Genomic DNA, 17,555 nt, shown 5'->3' with positions numbered 1-17,555 from the left:
TTCATAAGTTAAGAACTTACTACATTTGAGTCTCATTTGGAATGCAATTGCACTTCCAAGACAATAGATGCCAATAATTTATAGGTTATTTTATGGTATGTTGTCTTAGAAAGTAGCTTTTCCCAAGTAGTTGAATATGTTATGTTGCAACCTACAAAGTGTTTATACTGCATTGTGCTTGTTACACAACAGTTCTTTGATTGTAACAATAATTTTAGTTTTCAACACCTCCTTAACATGGAGGTGTTGAAATCTCCATATAAAATCACTAATGCTAATAGTAGGTTGTCTATGGCAAATCCAATGTAAATATGCATTTCAAAAGAGTGAAGCCACAAAATTACTTAGAGGGAGTTTGGCTGAGTCCGCTCTGAGTGCTGCTTGAGTGATTATTGATGTAAGCCGGTGTTTAGTTTGCGACTGGACGTGATGAGTCTGAAACCAAACGTGATGTCCCATGCAACAATGCTACATAAATTGATACCCGATCGTACCGACAGTATTCGGTTGATGCCTACAAAAGTACCAAATTCGGTACCCATCTCTAAGTGTAATAGTCATTTAGTTTTTTGTAACAGCCTATTGAGCAGCGTAGTTGCAGTATAAATAAATATTTTTGAATGAATTACTCATGCACCTGGGGATAGGTTGATTGGCAACACTAAATTGGCCCTGGTGTGTGAATGTGAGTGTGAATGTTGTCTGTCTATCGGTGTTGGCCCTGCGATGAGGTGGCGACTTGTCCAGGGTGTACCCCGCCTTCCGCCCGAATGCAGCTGAGATAGGCTCCAGCACCCCCCGCGACCCCAAAAGGGACAAGCGGTAGAAAATGGATGGATGGATAGTCATCTTTGTTGTGTTTAAAAGCAGATGGCTAAATTAGAGCCACTGTATAGGTGTATGCTTCATAATCAGATTAGTTGACTAATCATTAAGATAATTGATGACTAGTCGACTATCAAAATAGTCGCTAGTTGCAGCTCTAATATCGTCCGTATGGCACAACCCTAATTTTTACTTTCTTTATGACTAACTGACATGTTGCAGTTTTTAGTAATAATACAACACCGTTTTAAATATGTCCTCTGTGGAGTCGTCGCATTTCTGCTGCATGCGCTCCTCCATGAAGTAAATGCGCAGCTTCAGGTTGAAGTTCTCCTTCTTCAGTGCTGCGATTTGCTGGAGACCAAGACGACAAAACAAAGGACACGTTATCATAAGATAATCAAATTGCCCAGTTAAGGTCGATTCGTACAGCCAGGGCAATGAAAACAAAGCATTGAATCACATGAGTTAAAAAACAACAACTGTGTGTGTGTTATTGTTAAAATGAATGAGGGCCTTCATGCTTGCATGTGTGCGAGGCAGACTGTGCATCATTGTGCTCGGGGCTCCGAACGGCATACATCTGGAAACGGGGGATGGGGGATGCAGCCAGGACCCTGTGCAATGCTCTAATTAGGCAGCAAAGGCCAAAATGTCTGAGGATGCATTCCAGTCAAATGCTGAAATATAATAACTGGGATTTATATAGCGCTTTTCTAAGTACCCAAAGTCGCTTTACATGTAGAACCCATCAATCATTCACACCTGGTGGTGGTAAGCTACTTTCATAGCCACAGCTGCCCTGGGGTAGACTGACGGAAGCGTGGCTGCAATTTGCGCCAACGGCCCCTCCGACCACCACCTATCATTCATCATTCAATTCACCGGCGTGAGTGGCACCGGGGGCAAAGGGTGAAGTGTCCCGCCCAAGGACACAACGGCAGCGATTTTTGGATGGTAAGAGGCGGGGAGCGAACCTGCAACCCTCAGGTTTCTGGCATGGTTGCTCTACACACTACGCCATGCCGCCCCGAAATATAACATTCAGCTCGCCTGAGTCTGATTCAAACACACTCCTTTGATCATCTTCAAATGTCCCCTTAATAAACGAAAACCACAATGCATTGAACATAAGGGAAACAAACCACTCACGTTTTCGTAGTCCTTCATGGCGAGAGCTTTGGTGGGGGACATCTGGCCAGGAATAGATGGCGCTGTCAGGCAATAAACAAGCATTATTCCTATGAGTTATCATTTCTAGAGAGTTATTTTGCATGAGACTGACAATTACACAATGAGTTTTAGCTAAAGACCAAAACAATCCCAGCGAGCGTTGTGCATGATGATTGCTTAAAGGGGAACATTATCACAATTTTAGAAGGGTTAAAACCATTAAAAATCAGTTCCCAGTGGCTTATTTTATTTTTCGAAGTTTTTTTAAAAATGTTACCCATCACGCAATATCACTAAAAAAAGCTTCAAAGTGCCTGATTTTAACCAGCCGTCCATTTTCCTGTGACGTCACACAGTGATGTCAACACAAACAAACATGGCGCATAGAACAGCAAGCTATAGCGACATTAGCTCGGATTCAGACTCGGATTTCAGCGGCTTAAGCGATTCAACAGATTACGCATGTATTGAAACGGATGGTTGTAGTGTGGAGGCAGGTAGCGAAAACGAAATTGAAGAAGAAACTGAAGCTATTGAGCCATATCGGTTTGAACCGTATGCAAGCGAAAACGACGAAAACGACACGACAGCCAGCGACACGGGAGAAAGAGAAGACGATTTTGGCGATCGCCTTCTAACCAACGATTGGTATGTGTTTGTTTGGCATTAAAGGAAACTAACAACTATGAACTACCGGTAGGTTTACAGCATATGAAATACATTTGGCAACAACATGCACTTTGAGAGTGCAGACAGCCCAATTTTCATCAATTAATATATTCTGTAGACATACCCTCATCCGCTCTCTTTTCCTGAAAGCTGATCTATCCAGTTTTGGAGTTGATGTCAGCAGGCCAGGGAAGCTAGGGTCGATATTCTTCTCTTGATCATCTTCGGTGGCATAAGGGACGGTGTGAGCCAAGACATCCAGGGGGTTTAGCTCGCTCGTCTGCGGGAACAAACTGCCGCCATTGCTTGCCGTGCTACCGAGGTCCTTTGTCCCTGAATTGCTCATACACTCCGGCAGATTCAATGGGGGTCTGGCGGCAGATTTCTTTGACTTTATCGTTGGAAATGCATCTGCTTTGAGTGTCGCAGGATATCCACACATTCTTGCCATCTCTGTCGTAGCATAGCTTTCGTCGGTAAAGTATGCGGAACAAACGTCCAATTTCTTGCCATTTTCGCATCTTTGGGCCACTGGTGCAACTTGAATCCGTCCCTGTTCGTGTTGTTACACCCTCCAACAACACACCGACGAGGCATGATGTCTCCAAGGTACGGAAAACAGTCGAAAAAACGGAAAATAACAGAGCTGATTTGACTCTGTGTTTGAGAAAATGGCGGATTGCTTCCCGATGTGACGTCACGTTGTGACGTCATCGCTCCGAGAGCGAATGTTAGAAAGGCGTTTAATTCGCCAAAATTCACCCATTTAGAGTTCGGAAATCGGTTAAAAAAATATGGCCTTTTTCCTGCAACATCAAGGTATATATGGACGCTTACATAGGTCTGGTGATAATGTTCCCCTTTAAATGTGCTTGAAGTTTTGTGAAACATGTTGGTGACATTGTGAATGCATGGTAGAAATGAGCTTCTCTACATAAACGTGTGCGTGTGTGTAGCTTGTCACACGAGACATGAGAATTAGCAGTGGGATTAGCTAATGAGACTCTTATGGCGGATGTCTCTGCTCAGGTTCAGAGAGTGTTGGCGGTGGCAGCAACGGATGAACACAGCATTAATTAACCCACGAGGGAAAGACAATGCAAACAAACATGGAGAGAGGACATTTAAAAAAAAAAAAAAAGGTCTGTTGTACCTGTCATGTTGTCAGTGGAATATACCCCAGCATTCATGGAGTCTGGCAGAGCGCAGCTGAGGAGAAATCATATTTAGAAATGAATCATTCACACAGGAAGGCAAGGTCATCCATCACTTTCTGCTTATCACAGCTCACATATATACACGCTGACATTTCTTCGGAAATCACAACACAGTCCTGTTTGTGCATTACTCACACTGGGTGGCTTCCACTGAGCCCTACGGACACTCCACAAATAGATCCAGAATGACTCTCAGAGTCATTTACATTTACATTCACATTGTAAATGCAGTGTGTGAGTGTGTGTGTGTGTGTGTGTGTGTGCGCGCGTGTGTGATAAATGCACCATGTGCCAGTGGCAGCCTGGCTCTCAAGTTATAGAAAGCAGTGGATTGGTGGGTGAAGGGAGGGCATAGTTTTGTTAGAGGACAAATAGAGGACTGTGATGAGATGATGGTGACACCCCGCAGCCAATCACAACACAACGTGCCAAACATCAACATTACACATCTGACCAACCACGACAGCACATCATGGATATTATTACGTAATAGCTCCTTGTTCCACTGGAAAGTACTTGCATGGAGAAATACAGTTTGCTTTTTCCTGACTGAAATGGTCAGTAAAAACTATTTGGTTTCAAACTGACCCTTGACCTCTTTGTCTAATAATAAGATAACTATCTCCAACACATGCCACAACCACAAATGTGCCACGGCTTGGACAAATAGTTATTATTTCCTCATAGAGTGGACACTTCCTCTCCAAATTTTGCAAGAAACACCAGCTTGTCTACTCTGCAGGTAGTGTGCAACATCGAGTGTGACAAGGGATGAGTACCAAATTTGGTACTTTTATAGGCACCAACTGGTACTACCGATTTACGAAAAATCAAAAAGGTGCCATATTTTAATCCCTTTTTTGCTTGGTTGCAGACTCGGCCGGCTCTCAGAGCAGACTCAGTCAAATTGCGATAAAAAGCGATAAACACCCTCATGATATCAATTAAAAATCTGTCTGATAAAACATTCAAATTGTTTTTTTCTTCGTCGGAAAAACTGAAAGTTGTGAACCAAGGTTGGTTGCATGACGAAAGGCACTCGCACTCGGGGATCTGAGCAACGCAGGAAGGGATCACTGATCAGTGGGAGTGACACGCTAAGTCAATCAGGTAACCGTATCAACTATCAAGTTTGGTTGCGCCATCTTGTTGTCCTGCGGTTGATTCTTTGCATGGAGTGAGAAGAGAAACTAAAAATTAGTGCTGCAGAGAGCAAAGAAATTGTGGATAAAACAGAAAAAGTCACTTCGACGGTGTGGCAATTTTTAAAAATGTTTTCAATCGGATTGTAGTCAGACCAGTGTGGTCTGTAAATATGCAAGGCGCTCGTCCCCACACCACCTTAGCCGCGCTCACCCCTTAAGGCAGAGGTGTAGCTTCCTGGCACTAAACCTACAGAAAATAGTTCTTCACAGGTTTCTCTGTTTACACTTTCACATTTTGCACTATTTTGTTACACTTTATTAAGCATCTTACAGATTTGATATTTTTGCACCTTCATTTTAAGAGGTTATTGTTAAGTGTTTGTGATCTTACAATTTTGTTTACAACGATAGTTTGAGTGTTTTCCATGGTTGTATTAAGAAGTGGGAATCTTTTGGCACTTCACGATTTGATTTCGATTCACAAGCTAAATTTCGATGAAAAATCGATTATTGATTAATCTTTAATTGATGAATGTTGATGTAGTTTTACATTTATTTTCCTTTCACTAAATATCAATCAATCAATCAATCTTTATTTATATAGCCCTAAATCACAAGTGTCTCAAAGGGCTGCACAAGCCACAACGACATCCTCGGTACAAAGCCCACATATAATAAATAAACATTCATCAATTGTGCATTTGTAATAAGAAACAGTTGGATTAATTACCCTTACATTTAATAAATTAATTTAATGTGTGCAAAACTGGAACATAAGTGGCCTAAAATAAAGGAGCTGGTCGGATCTCTCAGTGAGGTAGCTCGCTGCAGTCAGCCAAATTCTAGAACTGTCTGCATTACTTTGTTTACAATACATAAAAAATCGATTATTGATGTTTACTAGTCGATTTTACAATCGCCCATGTCCAAATTGCGATGCAACTATATTCGATTATTTCACCCACCTCTAGTTGTGTTGACATTTTCTTTCCGTTCGGCCTTTGTAGTTAAAGGGATGATAATCAGAGGAAGGGTACAGTTGAAATTAAAAACAAATATTTTCTCCTGATCCTTATTTGTGATAGTTAATAAAAAATATAAATAATTATCGATATTGACCGAAACAGTTTTCGGCCATAACGCCGTGCCCTACTCTAGGTAATGTTGCAATTTTCCATGCCAACAAAGCAACTATGTTTGATAGAAAACACTTGAACGTACAGTAAGACTCCACTTTTCAAAATATGCTAGCTTGATGCTAATTTGCCATATTTGTCATAGACATGGTTAAAATTTGCTATTTTAGAAGGCAATTCAATAAGCTCCAAATTTGGTAATCAAAACTAAAACTAGGATGCATACTACAATCAAACAGCTTTGTGTAATAATTACAGAACAAACATTTATTAGGGTGATAGAAATAATATTCATATGTCACGGTTATTGTTACCAAAATGATCACGGTTATCATTATTACCGCGGAATTCTTGAATGTGCTCAAAAAGTACACACTAAAATCTTTTAACCAAGTTTTTTATTTTAAATAACTAAAATATAGACACACAATATACTTTCTTGGCAGAGGAAACATTAAATAGTATTCTACTTCATTAAAACCATATGATTTGTTTAAATAAATATATCTTCTTACATATTAATTTGTAAAAGTTTTAGAATGTTTTTTTTAACAAATGCAAACTGGCTGATCAATTTGCTTCACTTTCCGATTTATACGAGTTCGCCTCCTGTTGAAGACATCTCCGTCTGTTTTAACTCGACACTGTCGGGTATAGATCGATCACTTTGTGCTAAGACAGCAAATTCTTTATGTTCAAAGTAATGCTGTAACTTAGTTGTTGAGACAGCAATGTCAAGTTTAGATTGGAGTATGACAGTTCTTAATGGAGAAAGACATGAATGTCTCGTTTTCATGTTAGCATTTAAGCCAGCTAGCTAGCAAGCTAACGTTAGTCGGTCTATTATTTTATCAAATTGTGGTTATCAATCACGATTTTTAGATCATTTTAATGTAATACGGTAATACTAATCGACGGTTAGTATTACATTTTGGGTATCGGGACAACACTACTAGTGATACTACTAGCATTTTTTTTTCAATTCAAGTGAAATGTAGCCATGAATTGGGTCACAGTTATTGGGTCACAAACTAACCTGCTACCCCAAAATGTACAGCAATTATTCTCAATAAAAGAGGAGAAAAATAACCTTAAAAGAAAAATGTAATCTAAGACATTTGTATGCACATGCAACACTTAAGACGAGAGATGTCCGATAATGGCTTTTTTGCCGATATCCGATATTCCGATATTGTCCAACTCTTAATTACCGATTCCAATATCAAATCAAATCAAATCAAATCAACTTTATTTATAGAGCACATTTAAAATTTACCACAGGGGTAGCCAAAGTGCTGTACAATGAACAGGTTAAAAGATAAAACGAGTACCGAGCAAACACAACACAACACAAACAGAACACGATAAAAAAAAAATAATAATAATTAAAATAGAATTAATAAAAACATAAAAACATAAAAACAGGATCACAGCAGGTGTATTATGGGGCGCCATTGCAGGATGGATATCACTCAGTGTTAAAAGCCATGGAATAAAAGTATGTTTTTAAGAGAGATTTAAAAACAGGAAGAGAGGAGGCTTGTCTAACACTCAGGGGTAGGTCGTTCCAGAGCTTGGGAGCAGCAACGGCGAAAGCTCTGTCACCTCTAAGCTTCAGCCTTGTGTCAGGGACCGTCAACAGCAGCTGATCGGCTGATCTTAAGGATCGGGTGGGGCAGTAAGGCTGAAGGAGGTCGGAGAGATAGGTTGGCGCGAGGTTGTTTAGACATTTAAAAACAAATAAAAGGAGTTTAAAATGTATTCGGTAACGCACAGGGAGCCAGTGAAGGGACGCTAAAATAGGGGTGATGTGCTCACGTCAACCGATACCGATATATACAGTCGTGGAATTAACACATTATTATGCCTAATTTTGTTGTGATGCCCCGCTGGATGCATTAAACCATGTAACAAGGTTTTCCAAAATAAATCAACTCAAGTTATGGAAAAAAATGCCAACATGGCACTGCCATATTTATTATTGAAGTCACAAAGTGCCATATTTTTTTTAACATGCCTCAAAACAGCAGCCTGGAAATTGGGACATGCTCTCCCTGAGAGAGTATGAGGAGGTTGAGGTGGGCGGGGGGGGTAGGTGGTAGCGGAGGGGGGTGTATATTGTAGCGCCCCGGAAGAGTTAGTGCTGCAAGGGGTTCTGGGTATTTGTTCTGTTGTGTTTATGTTGTGTTACGGTGCGGATGTTCTCCCGAAATGTGTTTGTCATTCTTGTTTGGTGTGGGTTCACAGTGTGGCGCATATTTGTAACAGTGTTAAAGTTCTTTATACGGCCACCCTCAGTGTGACCTGTATGGCTATTGACTAAGTATGCTTTGCATTCACTTGTGTGTGTGAAAAGCCGTAGATATCATGTGACTGGGCCGACACGCAAAGGCAGTGCCTTTAAGGTTTATTGGCGCTCTGTACTTCTCCCTACGTCCGTGTACACAGCGGCGTTCTAAAAAGTCATAAATTTTACTTTTTGAAACCGATACCGATAATTTTGAAACTGATACCGATTATTTCCGATATTACATTTTAAAGCATTTATCGACCTCTACTATCGACAGTCCGATGTTATCGGACACCTCTACTTAAGACCTTTAGCATATTAGTATGTGGGATTAAATTATGGCATGATTTAAGCAAAGAAGTCAAACAAAGTACTAATATGATCCACTTTAAGAGGCTGTTAAAGCCAAAAGTGTTTACAAAGTACATATTGAATTTTACTGTACATTACATATTAAACTCATTAATTGACTCATAACTGACTGCACTATCCATTCAAGATAACTGTTGTATTCACAATTAATTGATGTACTTAAATTGTGCTACAAAATGCTACAAAACAGGATGTGAACATATGTGTTGGTGATTGATATGATAGATAGATAGATAGATAGATAGATAGATAGATAGATAGATAGATAGAACTTTATTAATTTCTTCAGGGGAGTTCCCTCAGGAATGTGAAGAAGGGTAGAATTGATCAAGCTTAGATTCTTCCTACTCCTTTTCGAACATGCTGTTAGGAGAAATTAAAATATTTAGAATATGTAGACATGTTTGGAATAAACTTAAACAAACAGCGTGTATTAGAGAGGAAGCCACTATTAGAGGAAATAGTGCCACATAAAAAAACAAACTTCTCCCCTACTACGCAGAAAAAAGCATTTTAATAACACACAATAATTTAATAATCACAGTTCTTTGACTTAATAATTGAATCAATTCCAACATTTTAAAACAACAAGACCCAATAAAAAACATGTCAATCATTGCATCACATGCAGAGTTGCTGCTTCCTGTCAATTGAAGCGGAAGTCTTTCACCACATAAGAGGCACAAAAACACACAAAGCATCAAGATGTGCAACAACATCCACTTGGCAGTGTTGCATATTCACACCAATCGACACAACACAAGAGCCTAGTTATTTGGAAGCAACTGTGGTAGCCCATCCAACAATTTTCAAAGGCACCAGAGTGAACTCCCCTTTCTCTTTAAAATATATGAAATATCTGTTGAACTTGAATCAGGCAGGTAATTCACACCGCTCAGATCAGCTCACATCTTGGATTACTGTGCCATGCTGGCCACCTGGATCATGTCGTCTTCTCGTACACACACCTACTCATTATTACAAGACATTGCAGGGAGGATGCTTGCACTACGTCTACGACATGGGTGTCAAACTCTGGCCCGCGGGCCAAATTTGGCCCGCCGTGTAATTTCACTTGGCCCTTGAGGCGATATCAAATTAACACTAGAGCTGGCCCGCCGATTATATACAGCGGCGGTGCCGCGGTACACCGCATTCACCGCTAATTCTCATACTTGCCAACCCTCACGGGAGACTCCCAATTTTCAGTGCCCCTCCCAAAAATCGTCACGTCCCCGAGTGCTGTCACAGTCATAGAATATGTGCAGCTTTTGACACGCACACACAAATGAATGCAACGCATACTTGATCTTCAGCGATACAGAACAAATACTCAGAACCCTTTGCAGCACTAACTCTTCCAGGACGCTACAAGGTGTGTGGGGGGGAGTTGGTGGTAGCTGGGGGGGGGGGGGGGGGGGGTGTATATTGTAGTGTCCCGGAAGAGTTAGTGCTGCAAAGGGTTCTGGGTATTTGTTCTGTTGTGTTTATGTTGTGTTACGGTGCGGATGTTCTCCCGAAATGTGTTTGTCATTCTTGTTTGGTGTGGATTCAGTGTGGCGTATATTTCTAACAATGTTAAAGTTGCTTATGCGGCCACCCTCAGTGTAAACTGCATCGCTGTTGATCAAGTATGCGTTGCATTCGCGTACGTGTGCGTTCAGAAGCGGCTCATATCTTGTGACTGGGCCGGCACGTTGTTAGAAGGGATGAAAAAGGGACGTGACGACAGCTCGTAGAGGACGTTAAAAGCAGTACCGTATTTTCCGCACCATTAGCCGCACCTAAAAACCACAAATTTACTCAAAAGCTGACAGTGCGGCTTTTAACCCGGTGCGCTTTATATATGGATTAATATTAAGATTCATTTTCATAAAGTTTCGGTCTCGTAACTACGGTAAACAGCCGCCATCTTTTTTCCCGGTAGAACAGGAAGCGCTTCTTCTTCTACGCAAGCAACCGCCAAGGTAAGCACCCGCCCCCATAGAACAGGAAGCGCTTCGTCTTCTACTGTAAGCAACCACCCGCCCGCGTAGAAGAAGAAAAAGGGCGCGGATATTACCGTACGTTTCATTTCCTGTTTACATCTGTAAAGACCACAAAATGGCTCCTACTAAGCGACAAGGATCCGGTTCATGAAAAGACGCAATCTCTCCATCCGCACACGGATTACTATTTCACAGCAACTGATATTCCTGTGAACCGCACTGTGGATACTGTGGATACAACGGGAGCACGTACGGTGAATATTCGCACCACAGGGAATGAGAAGTCGTCCTTCACTGTGGTTCTAGCTTGCCATGCTAATGGCCTGAAACTTCCACCCATGGTGATATTCAAAAGGAAGACCTTGCCAAAAGAGACCTTTCCAGCCGGCGTCATCATAAAAGCTAACTCGAAGGGATGGATGGATGAAGAAAAGATGAGCGAGTGGTTAAGGGAAGTTTACGCGAAGAGGCCGGGTGGCTTTTTTCACACAGCTCCGTCCATGTTGATATACGACTCTATGCGCGCCCACATCACAGATGGTGTCAAAAAACAAGTGAAGCACACAAATACAACACTCGCCGTCATTCCGGGTGGATTAACCAAAGAACTCCAACCGCTGGATATTGGTGTCAACAGGGCATTCAAATCACGACTGCGAACGGCGTGGGAACAATGGATGACCGAAGGCGAACACACCTTCACTAAGACAGGCAGACAGCGCCGGACGACATACGCCAACATTTGCCAGTGGATCGTAAATGCCTGGGCAGATATTTCGGTCACAACTGTGGTCCGAGCTTTCCGGAAGGCAGGATTCACAGAACTGCTGAACAGTGACACTGACTCCGATGACTTCGACGAGACGGAACCGGCCATTTTGGATCCCACATTTGCCCAACTTTTCAATTCGGACACCGAAGACGAAGAATTCGAAGGATTTACGAATGAAGAATAACTTCAGAAGGTGAGCGCTATGTTTATTTTGTGTGTTGTGACATTAACGTTCGAGCAACATTATGTTGCTATTGCTCTGCACTATTTTGAATTTTACTATGTTTGTGATTGCACATTTGCGTACATTTTGGGACAGAGTTGTTAGAACGCTGGTTTTTAATATATTATTAAAGTTTGACTGACCTATCTGACTGTTTTTTTGACATTCCCTTCAGCGCAGCGTAGGCGCGGCTTATAGTCCGGGGCGGCTTATAGGTGGACAAAGTTTTGAAATATGCCATTCATTGAAGGTGCGGCTAATAATCCGGTGCGCCTTATAGTGCGGAAAATACGGTACTTGTAAGGCACGCCCCCAAGACTGTGGAATACGAGATATAATGACTGATGAACACCTTCGTTTGATAATGAAGGTTGCCTCAGCTCAAAGCCTGAGCCCTGACATTAATGAACGAGCATCCAAGAAAAGATGCCAGGTATCTGGCTTGGGCACATCAGATTAGATCAGTGTGTTGCAAACTGAGCAGTTTAAAGTCCAGAATGGTTGGTTTATTCATTATTTTATTTTCAAATGTATTAGCCTGTGGAAAAAGTTAATGTTGATATTTACCTCAAAGGCTGCAAATAGAAAAGAGGCATTCAATTTTTATTTAAATTGTATTTGAGATCGGAGTCTTGTTCACGAGTGAGGGAAGAGTGGATGGTGAGATCGACAGGCGGATCGGTGCGGCGTCTTCAGTAATGCGGACGCTGTATCGATCCGTTGTGGTGAAGAAGGAGCTGAGCCGGAAGGCAAAGCTCTCAATTTACCGGTCGATCTACGTTCCCATCCTCACCTATGGTCATGAGCTTTGGGTTATGACCGAAAGGACAAGATCACGGGTACAAGCGGCCGAAATGAGTTTCCTCCGCCGGGTGGCGGGGCTCTCCCTTAGAGATAGGGTGAGAAGCTCTGTCATCCGGGGGGAGCTCAAAGTAAAGCCGCTGCTCCTCCGCATCGAGAGGAGCCAGATGAGGTGGTTCGGGCATCTGGTCAGGATGCCACCCGAGCGCCTCCCTAAGGAGGTGTTTAGGGCATGTCCGACCGGTAGGAGGCCACGAGGAAGACCCAGGACACGTTGGGAAGACTATGTCTCCCGGCTGGCCTGGGAACGCCTCGGGATCCCCCGGGAGGAGCTGGACGAAGTGGCTGGGGAGAGGGAAGTCTGGGCTTCCCTGCTTAGGCTGCTGCCCCCGCGACCCGACCTCGGATAAGCGGAAGAAGATGGATGGATGGATGGATGGTATTTGAGATGCCATTGATATCTGTAGTATTATTATTATTTGAAACTCGATTTAATGCAAAAGTTGTTTGAGTCCCTACCAAAAAGGTTAATTTGTTCAACCTTGGCCCGCGGCTTTGTTCCGTTTTAAATTTCGGCCCACTCTGTATTTGAGTTTGACAGCACTGGTCTACGACATAGCAGAAATATGTCTATCGTAGAAGCCAATGATACAAAGCAGAATAACATCGTGGCCGTGTTTCACTCACCGGGATGCTCATCTGTCCGCGGGATAAGAAGCAACATGACGAGTCTGCATTCTGGAACTAACAGAACTCTCCCCGTTGCAAGATTGACTCTGATTACTTCCGCTTTGCTGCACCCGGAAGCCCACCAGCCAATCAGCATCAGCTATTCGGCGCCAGTATGATTTACGTTGCCTCAGGCATTGCTATGCAGTATAACATTACGCTAAAGACCCCAGAACAACTAAAAATAAAGTATTACTGCTAATCTCCAATTCTACGTGACTCTAAACTAGCTAACTGTAAATATGTTCGAACGCGCCAACTTACTGTCATATTGTTATGGTTTTGGGAAAACCATAACTGGCGTTCGACTTTATGAGTAAATTGATACATTAAGCCAATATGTTATAACACAATACACACGGAGATATGCAGTGTAAATACCAGTATCCACCCAGTAAATAGACGGGTCCCAGGCAGTTTGTTTTGAAAATGTACATTGTAGTCAGAGCCTTGACATGCTAACCGTTAGCCAGCTAGCTTAAGAGTTTTTACCTTCCGTTTAAGTCAATGGGCAGCGTCAGGTCGTCCCCGACGACGGAGTCCATGGTAGCGGCTTTTCCTACTCGCGTAACAACGTGGCATTCCACCGGAAATATGCACTTTAAACCCAGGAAAGCGGGACGAAATTCAAAAATAGTCTAGGCTACCGCCATCATGCTACAACAAACGTCACGGCTGTGCACGTTGGAGCCTGGCAATGTGCCTTCAAGGGGCGTCGGAGTGAGTTGAACAAAACGACATTCGGCTCAGTATGATGGATAATGGATGTTATAAGTCTTTGTATAATAATAAGGAGACACATGTGTTTTCTGTATCCAGTCTTAAAGCATGTCTTACTTCGATTTGTTTATTCACTTGCTGACGTGTAAAGGAAAGCATCCCTAGAAGAACTGGATTTTCTACGAGTCGTGAACGCAACGCGGTAGCTGGGCGGATACTGTCAACAAGCGATTGGCCAAAACAAACAGTTTGGGCGGCTTAAAAACAAAATTGTCTGTCAAATAAAAAAAATCCACCTATTTGTTTTTGACTTACAGTACGTGTCTTTTTTCCACATTCTTTAACGACACAATTACAGTGTATAGAACGTTTATATCCTTATCGTTGTAAAATATCTTAAATGTTAATACGTGTAACCTGAGTTTGACGCATAATTAAATCTTTCTGCTATTCCCCCCCCGAAGATTAGAATCATGATATTAGACCGTCAGGGCAAAGTAGAAACATTAATAATGCAAGCTTTGTGGTGCATTGTAAGGCATTCGCAACCCAAACAGTTGGCTCGCCTGTTTGGGCACATATCCAGTGTACTGCACAATAGTGACCCCGTGTGGTGGAGCTGTTAATTGCAGCTACATGTTTACAATGTGCGCAACGAGTGTGTGAATTAGAGATGCGCGGTTTGCGGACACAACCGCGGAGTCCGCGGATTATCCGCGGATCGGGCGGATGAAATAAAAAAAAATAAGATTTTATCCGCTCGCGGGTCGGGTCGGGCGGATTAATTAGATATTTTATTTTATTTTATTTTTTTATTTATTTTTTGCGGGTGGCAGTTAAACCAATTGGGAAATATATATACATAGTTAAATGTTGTTACCCACATACGAAAAACGAGCAGGCACCTGCTGCATATGCCACAACAGAAGAAAAAAAAAAAAAGAGATGGACACTTTTACGGAGGGAGAAGGGACGCCTCGCCGGGGTCCGGGACCGAGGCCCCTTCCCCCGAGAGGGCCCCACCGGGAGCCGTAGCTGAGGCGATCCGCGAGAAGGGCCTGACGCACGTCCAGGGTCACTACCGCGCCCACCGCACCGACACCCCGCCTCGTCCGCTTTCGCCGCGGCCGGCGTCACGCGCAGCAGGTAAGCAGCTTACCTGCCCGCCACCCCCGTGGCCGGGGGCTCGTAACATGGGTCACTCCGCGCGCTCCGCCCGCGCAGCTTACCTGCTTGCCACCCCTGTTGCCGGGGGCGCGTAAAAGGGGTCACTCCGCGCTCAGTGCGCTCACGAAAGGGGTGGGGCTCACCCTGGTTGATATAGAGAGCAGGACAGTGGCCATGGAATTTCATTTAAGGTTTGTGATAAACCATCAAACTCATTCGTTAAAAGGACTCTATATTAATGTAAAGCGAATTTTTCTGGACATTATCATGCAAGAAAAGTTTATTTTTGGGATCGCGATCACCGCGTAATGATTTTTAAAGGTTGCATTACATTATTAACTGTCCCATGTGATCAGCCAGTGCGATTGGAAGTCCGTGCTCAATTATTGCCTCCGTAAATAAAACTTTGGCATTTATCACATCCAAAGAATCTGTTTGGGCGACGAAAAACGTTGAAAGTTTTCCACTTGTATCGCTAGCAACGGCATTAGACTTGTGTTTTTTTGTCCCAACGTGGTCTTTTACATCGCTAATTCCTCCGTGTCCGATCGAAAAATCTTGTCTGCACAAGGTGCAATTCGCGTAGTTTTCACCCTTTTTTTTTTTAATTAATGAAAAACCGTATTTTTTATCACTGCACCCGTAACCCGGAATAGGCTGATGAAAACCGTACGAATTACGGGAAAACCGGAGTAGTTGGCAGGTGCCTCACTAATGCCTTGCATCGTCTATATTAGATATAACGGGCGGGTGCGGGCGGATGCAGTTCTATTCAAACGTTACATCGGGTGGATGGCGGATGGTTGACGACTTTCTGATGCGGTTGCGGATGAAATATTTGCCTATCCGCGCATCTCTACAATGTGCGCAACGAGTGTGTGAATGTGAGTGTGAATGTTGTCTGTCTATCTGTGTTGGCCCTGTGATGAGGTGGCGACTTGTCCAGGGTGTACCCCGCCTTCCGCCCGAATGCAGCTGAGATAGGCTCCAGCACCCCCTGCGACCCCAAAAGGGACAAGCGGTAGAAAAATGGATGGATGGACAACTGCACGTGTTCATATTTAGGGCCCGAGAAGAAAAAAGCTGCAAAGTCCCTATTGAAATTGCTTTGTTTATTATTATCCTCCTTCTACGATCCATTTTTTTTGCAGCCGCATCAGGTTTGGCTAAATATTGTATATTTTTCGGGGCGTGAACGCGAAATATTTAAATTGACTCAATAGCGCCCCCTTGAAATTTAGGGGAAAGAAATACCCCCTGAAACCAGATCCAGGTATTATCACGAAAATCGATGAAGACGTCTATAATTAGAGGACGCACATACAAGTCTGAAGAGCCCATGTTTGAAAATAGACGGGTTTCCGCCGGCCAGTTTTAGGCTAAAAACATTGGTCGTACTTCAACAAACTCTTTCAAGGGACTCTGATCGAAAGAGCCGTCGACCAGGGGGTGTCAAACGTATAGGCCCACATTTTTGAATGAAAGAAACTGCTGTTCTAAATTTGTCCACTAGATGTCGCAACAGCAATGCTTTGTATCTTTGTAGATTAAGCTACATATGTAAACAAAAATAAACCACATGTTTGTGCACCAGTCGAGGAAAATGAGCAAACTACATAAATAAGACTTAGACTTAGACTTCCTTTTATTGTCATTTAAATTTGAACTTTACAGTACAGATAAGAACAACATTTCGTTGCATTAGCTCATGGTAGGATAAAAGAGCAATGAGGTGCAGATATAAATAAATAGATTACTGTACACATAAATATATTGCACTTTTGCATATGCATCCACGTTTATGGATGTATCTTATGTTGTCTTTATATTCCAGCGAGTTAATCAATTTTGGGGGGGAATTGAGGGGATTATTTTAATGCGTTCAAGAGTCTTACGGCCTGAGGGAAGAAGCTGTTACAGAACCTGGAGGTTCTGCTACGGAGGCTGCGGAACCTCTTTCTAGAATCCATCCATCCATCCATCCATCCATCCATTTTATACCGCTTATTCCCTTTGGGGTCGCGGGGGGCGCTGGAGCCTATCTCAGCTACAATCGGGCGGAAGGCGGGGTACACCCTGGACAAGTTGCCACCTCATCGCAGGGCCAACACAGATAGACAGACAACATTCACACACTAGGGCCAATTTAGTGTTGCCAATCAACCTATCCCGTGAAAACAGTCCTTGGTGGGGGTGGGAGGAGTCTCTGCAGATTTTCTGAGCCCTGGTCAGGCAGCGGCTTTTTGCGATCTCCTGGATAGGAGGAAGAGGAGTCCTGATGATCTTTTCCGCCGTCCTCACCACTCTCTGGAGAGACTTCCAGTCTGA

General features: G+C 42.9%; 1 protein-coding gene across 4 annotated transcripts in view; it reads right to left on the bottom strand.

Annotated features, from left to right (window-relative positions):
- The window catches only part of cdk5rap2 (CDK5 regulatory subunit associated protein 2), a 62,663-nt gene extending 48,660 nt beyond the window's left edge, over positions 1–14,003 (bottom strand). For 3 of the 4 annotated variants that reach the window (XM_061932064.1, XM_061932067.1, XM_061932065.1), the window contains exons 1-4: positions 13,833–14,003; positions 3,821–3,876; positions 1,978–2,039; positions 1,069–1,179 (exon numbers count right to left, since the gene is read on the bottom strand). In XM_061932064.1, coding sequence (XP_061788048.1) covers positions 1,069–1,179; positions 1,978–2,039; positions 3,821–3,876; positions 13,833–13,885 — 282 coding nt within the window. In that variant the 5' untranslated portion in view covers positions 13,886–14,003. Of the gene's footprint in view, positions 1–1,068; positions 1,180–1,977; positions 2,040–3,820; positions 3,877–13,298; positions 13,391–13,832 lie in introns of those variants that run through there. The other variant, XM_061932066.1, reaches the window with a different exon arrangement.
- Between the last annotated feature and the right edge of the window lie 3,552 nt (positions 14,004–17,555).

The sequence above is a fragment of the Nerophis lumbriciformis genome, linkage group LG39 (assembly GCF_033978685.3).
Source record: "Nerophis lumbriciformis linkage group LG39, RoL_Nlum_v2.1, whole genome shotgun sequence".
NCBI lineage: Eukaryota > Metazoa > Chordata > Actinopteri > Syngnathiformes > Syngnathidae > Nerophis > Nerophis lumbriciformis.
The sequence above is the reverse complement of the archived record's forward strand: the minus strand, read 5'-3'. Positions and strand labels throughout refer to the sequence as shown.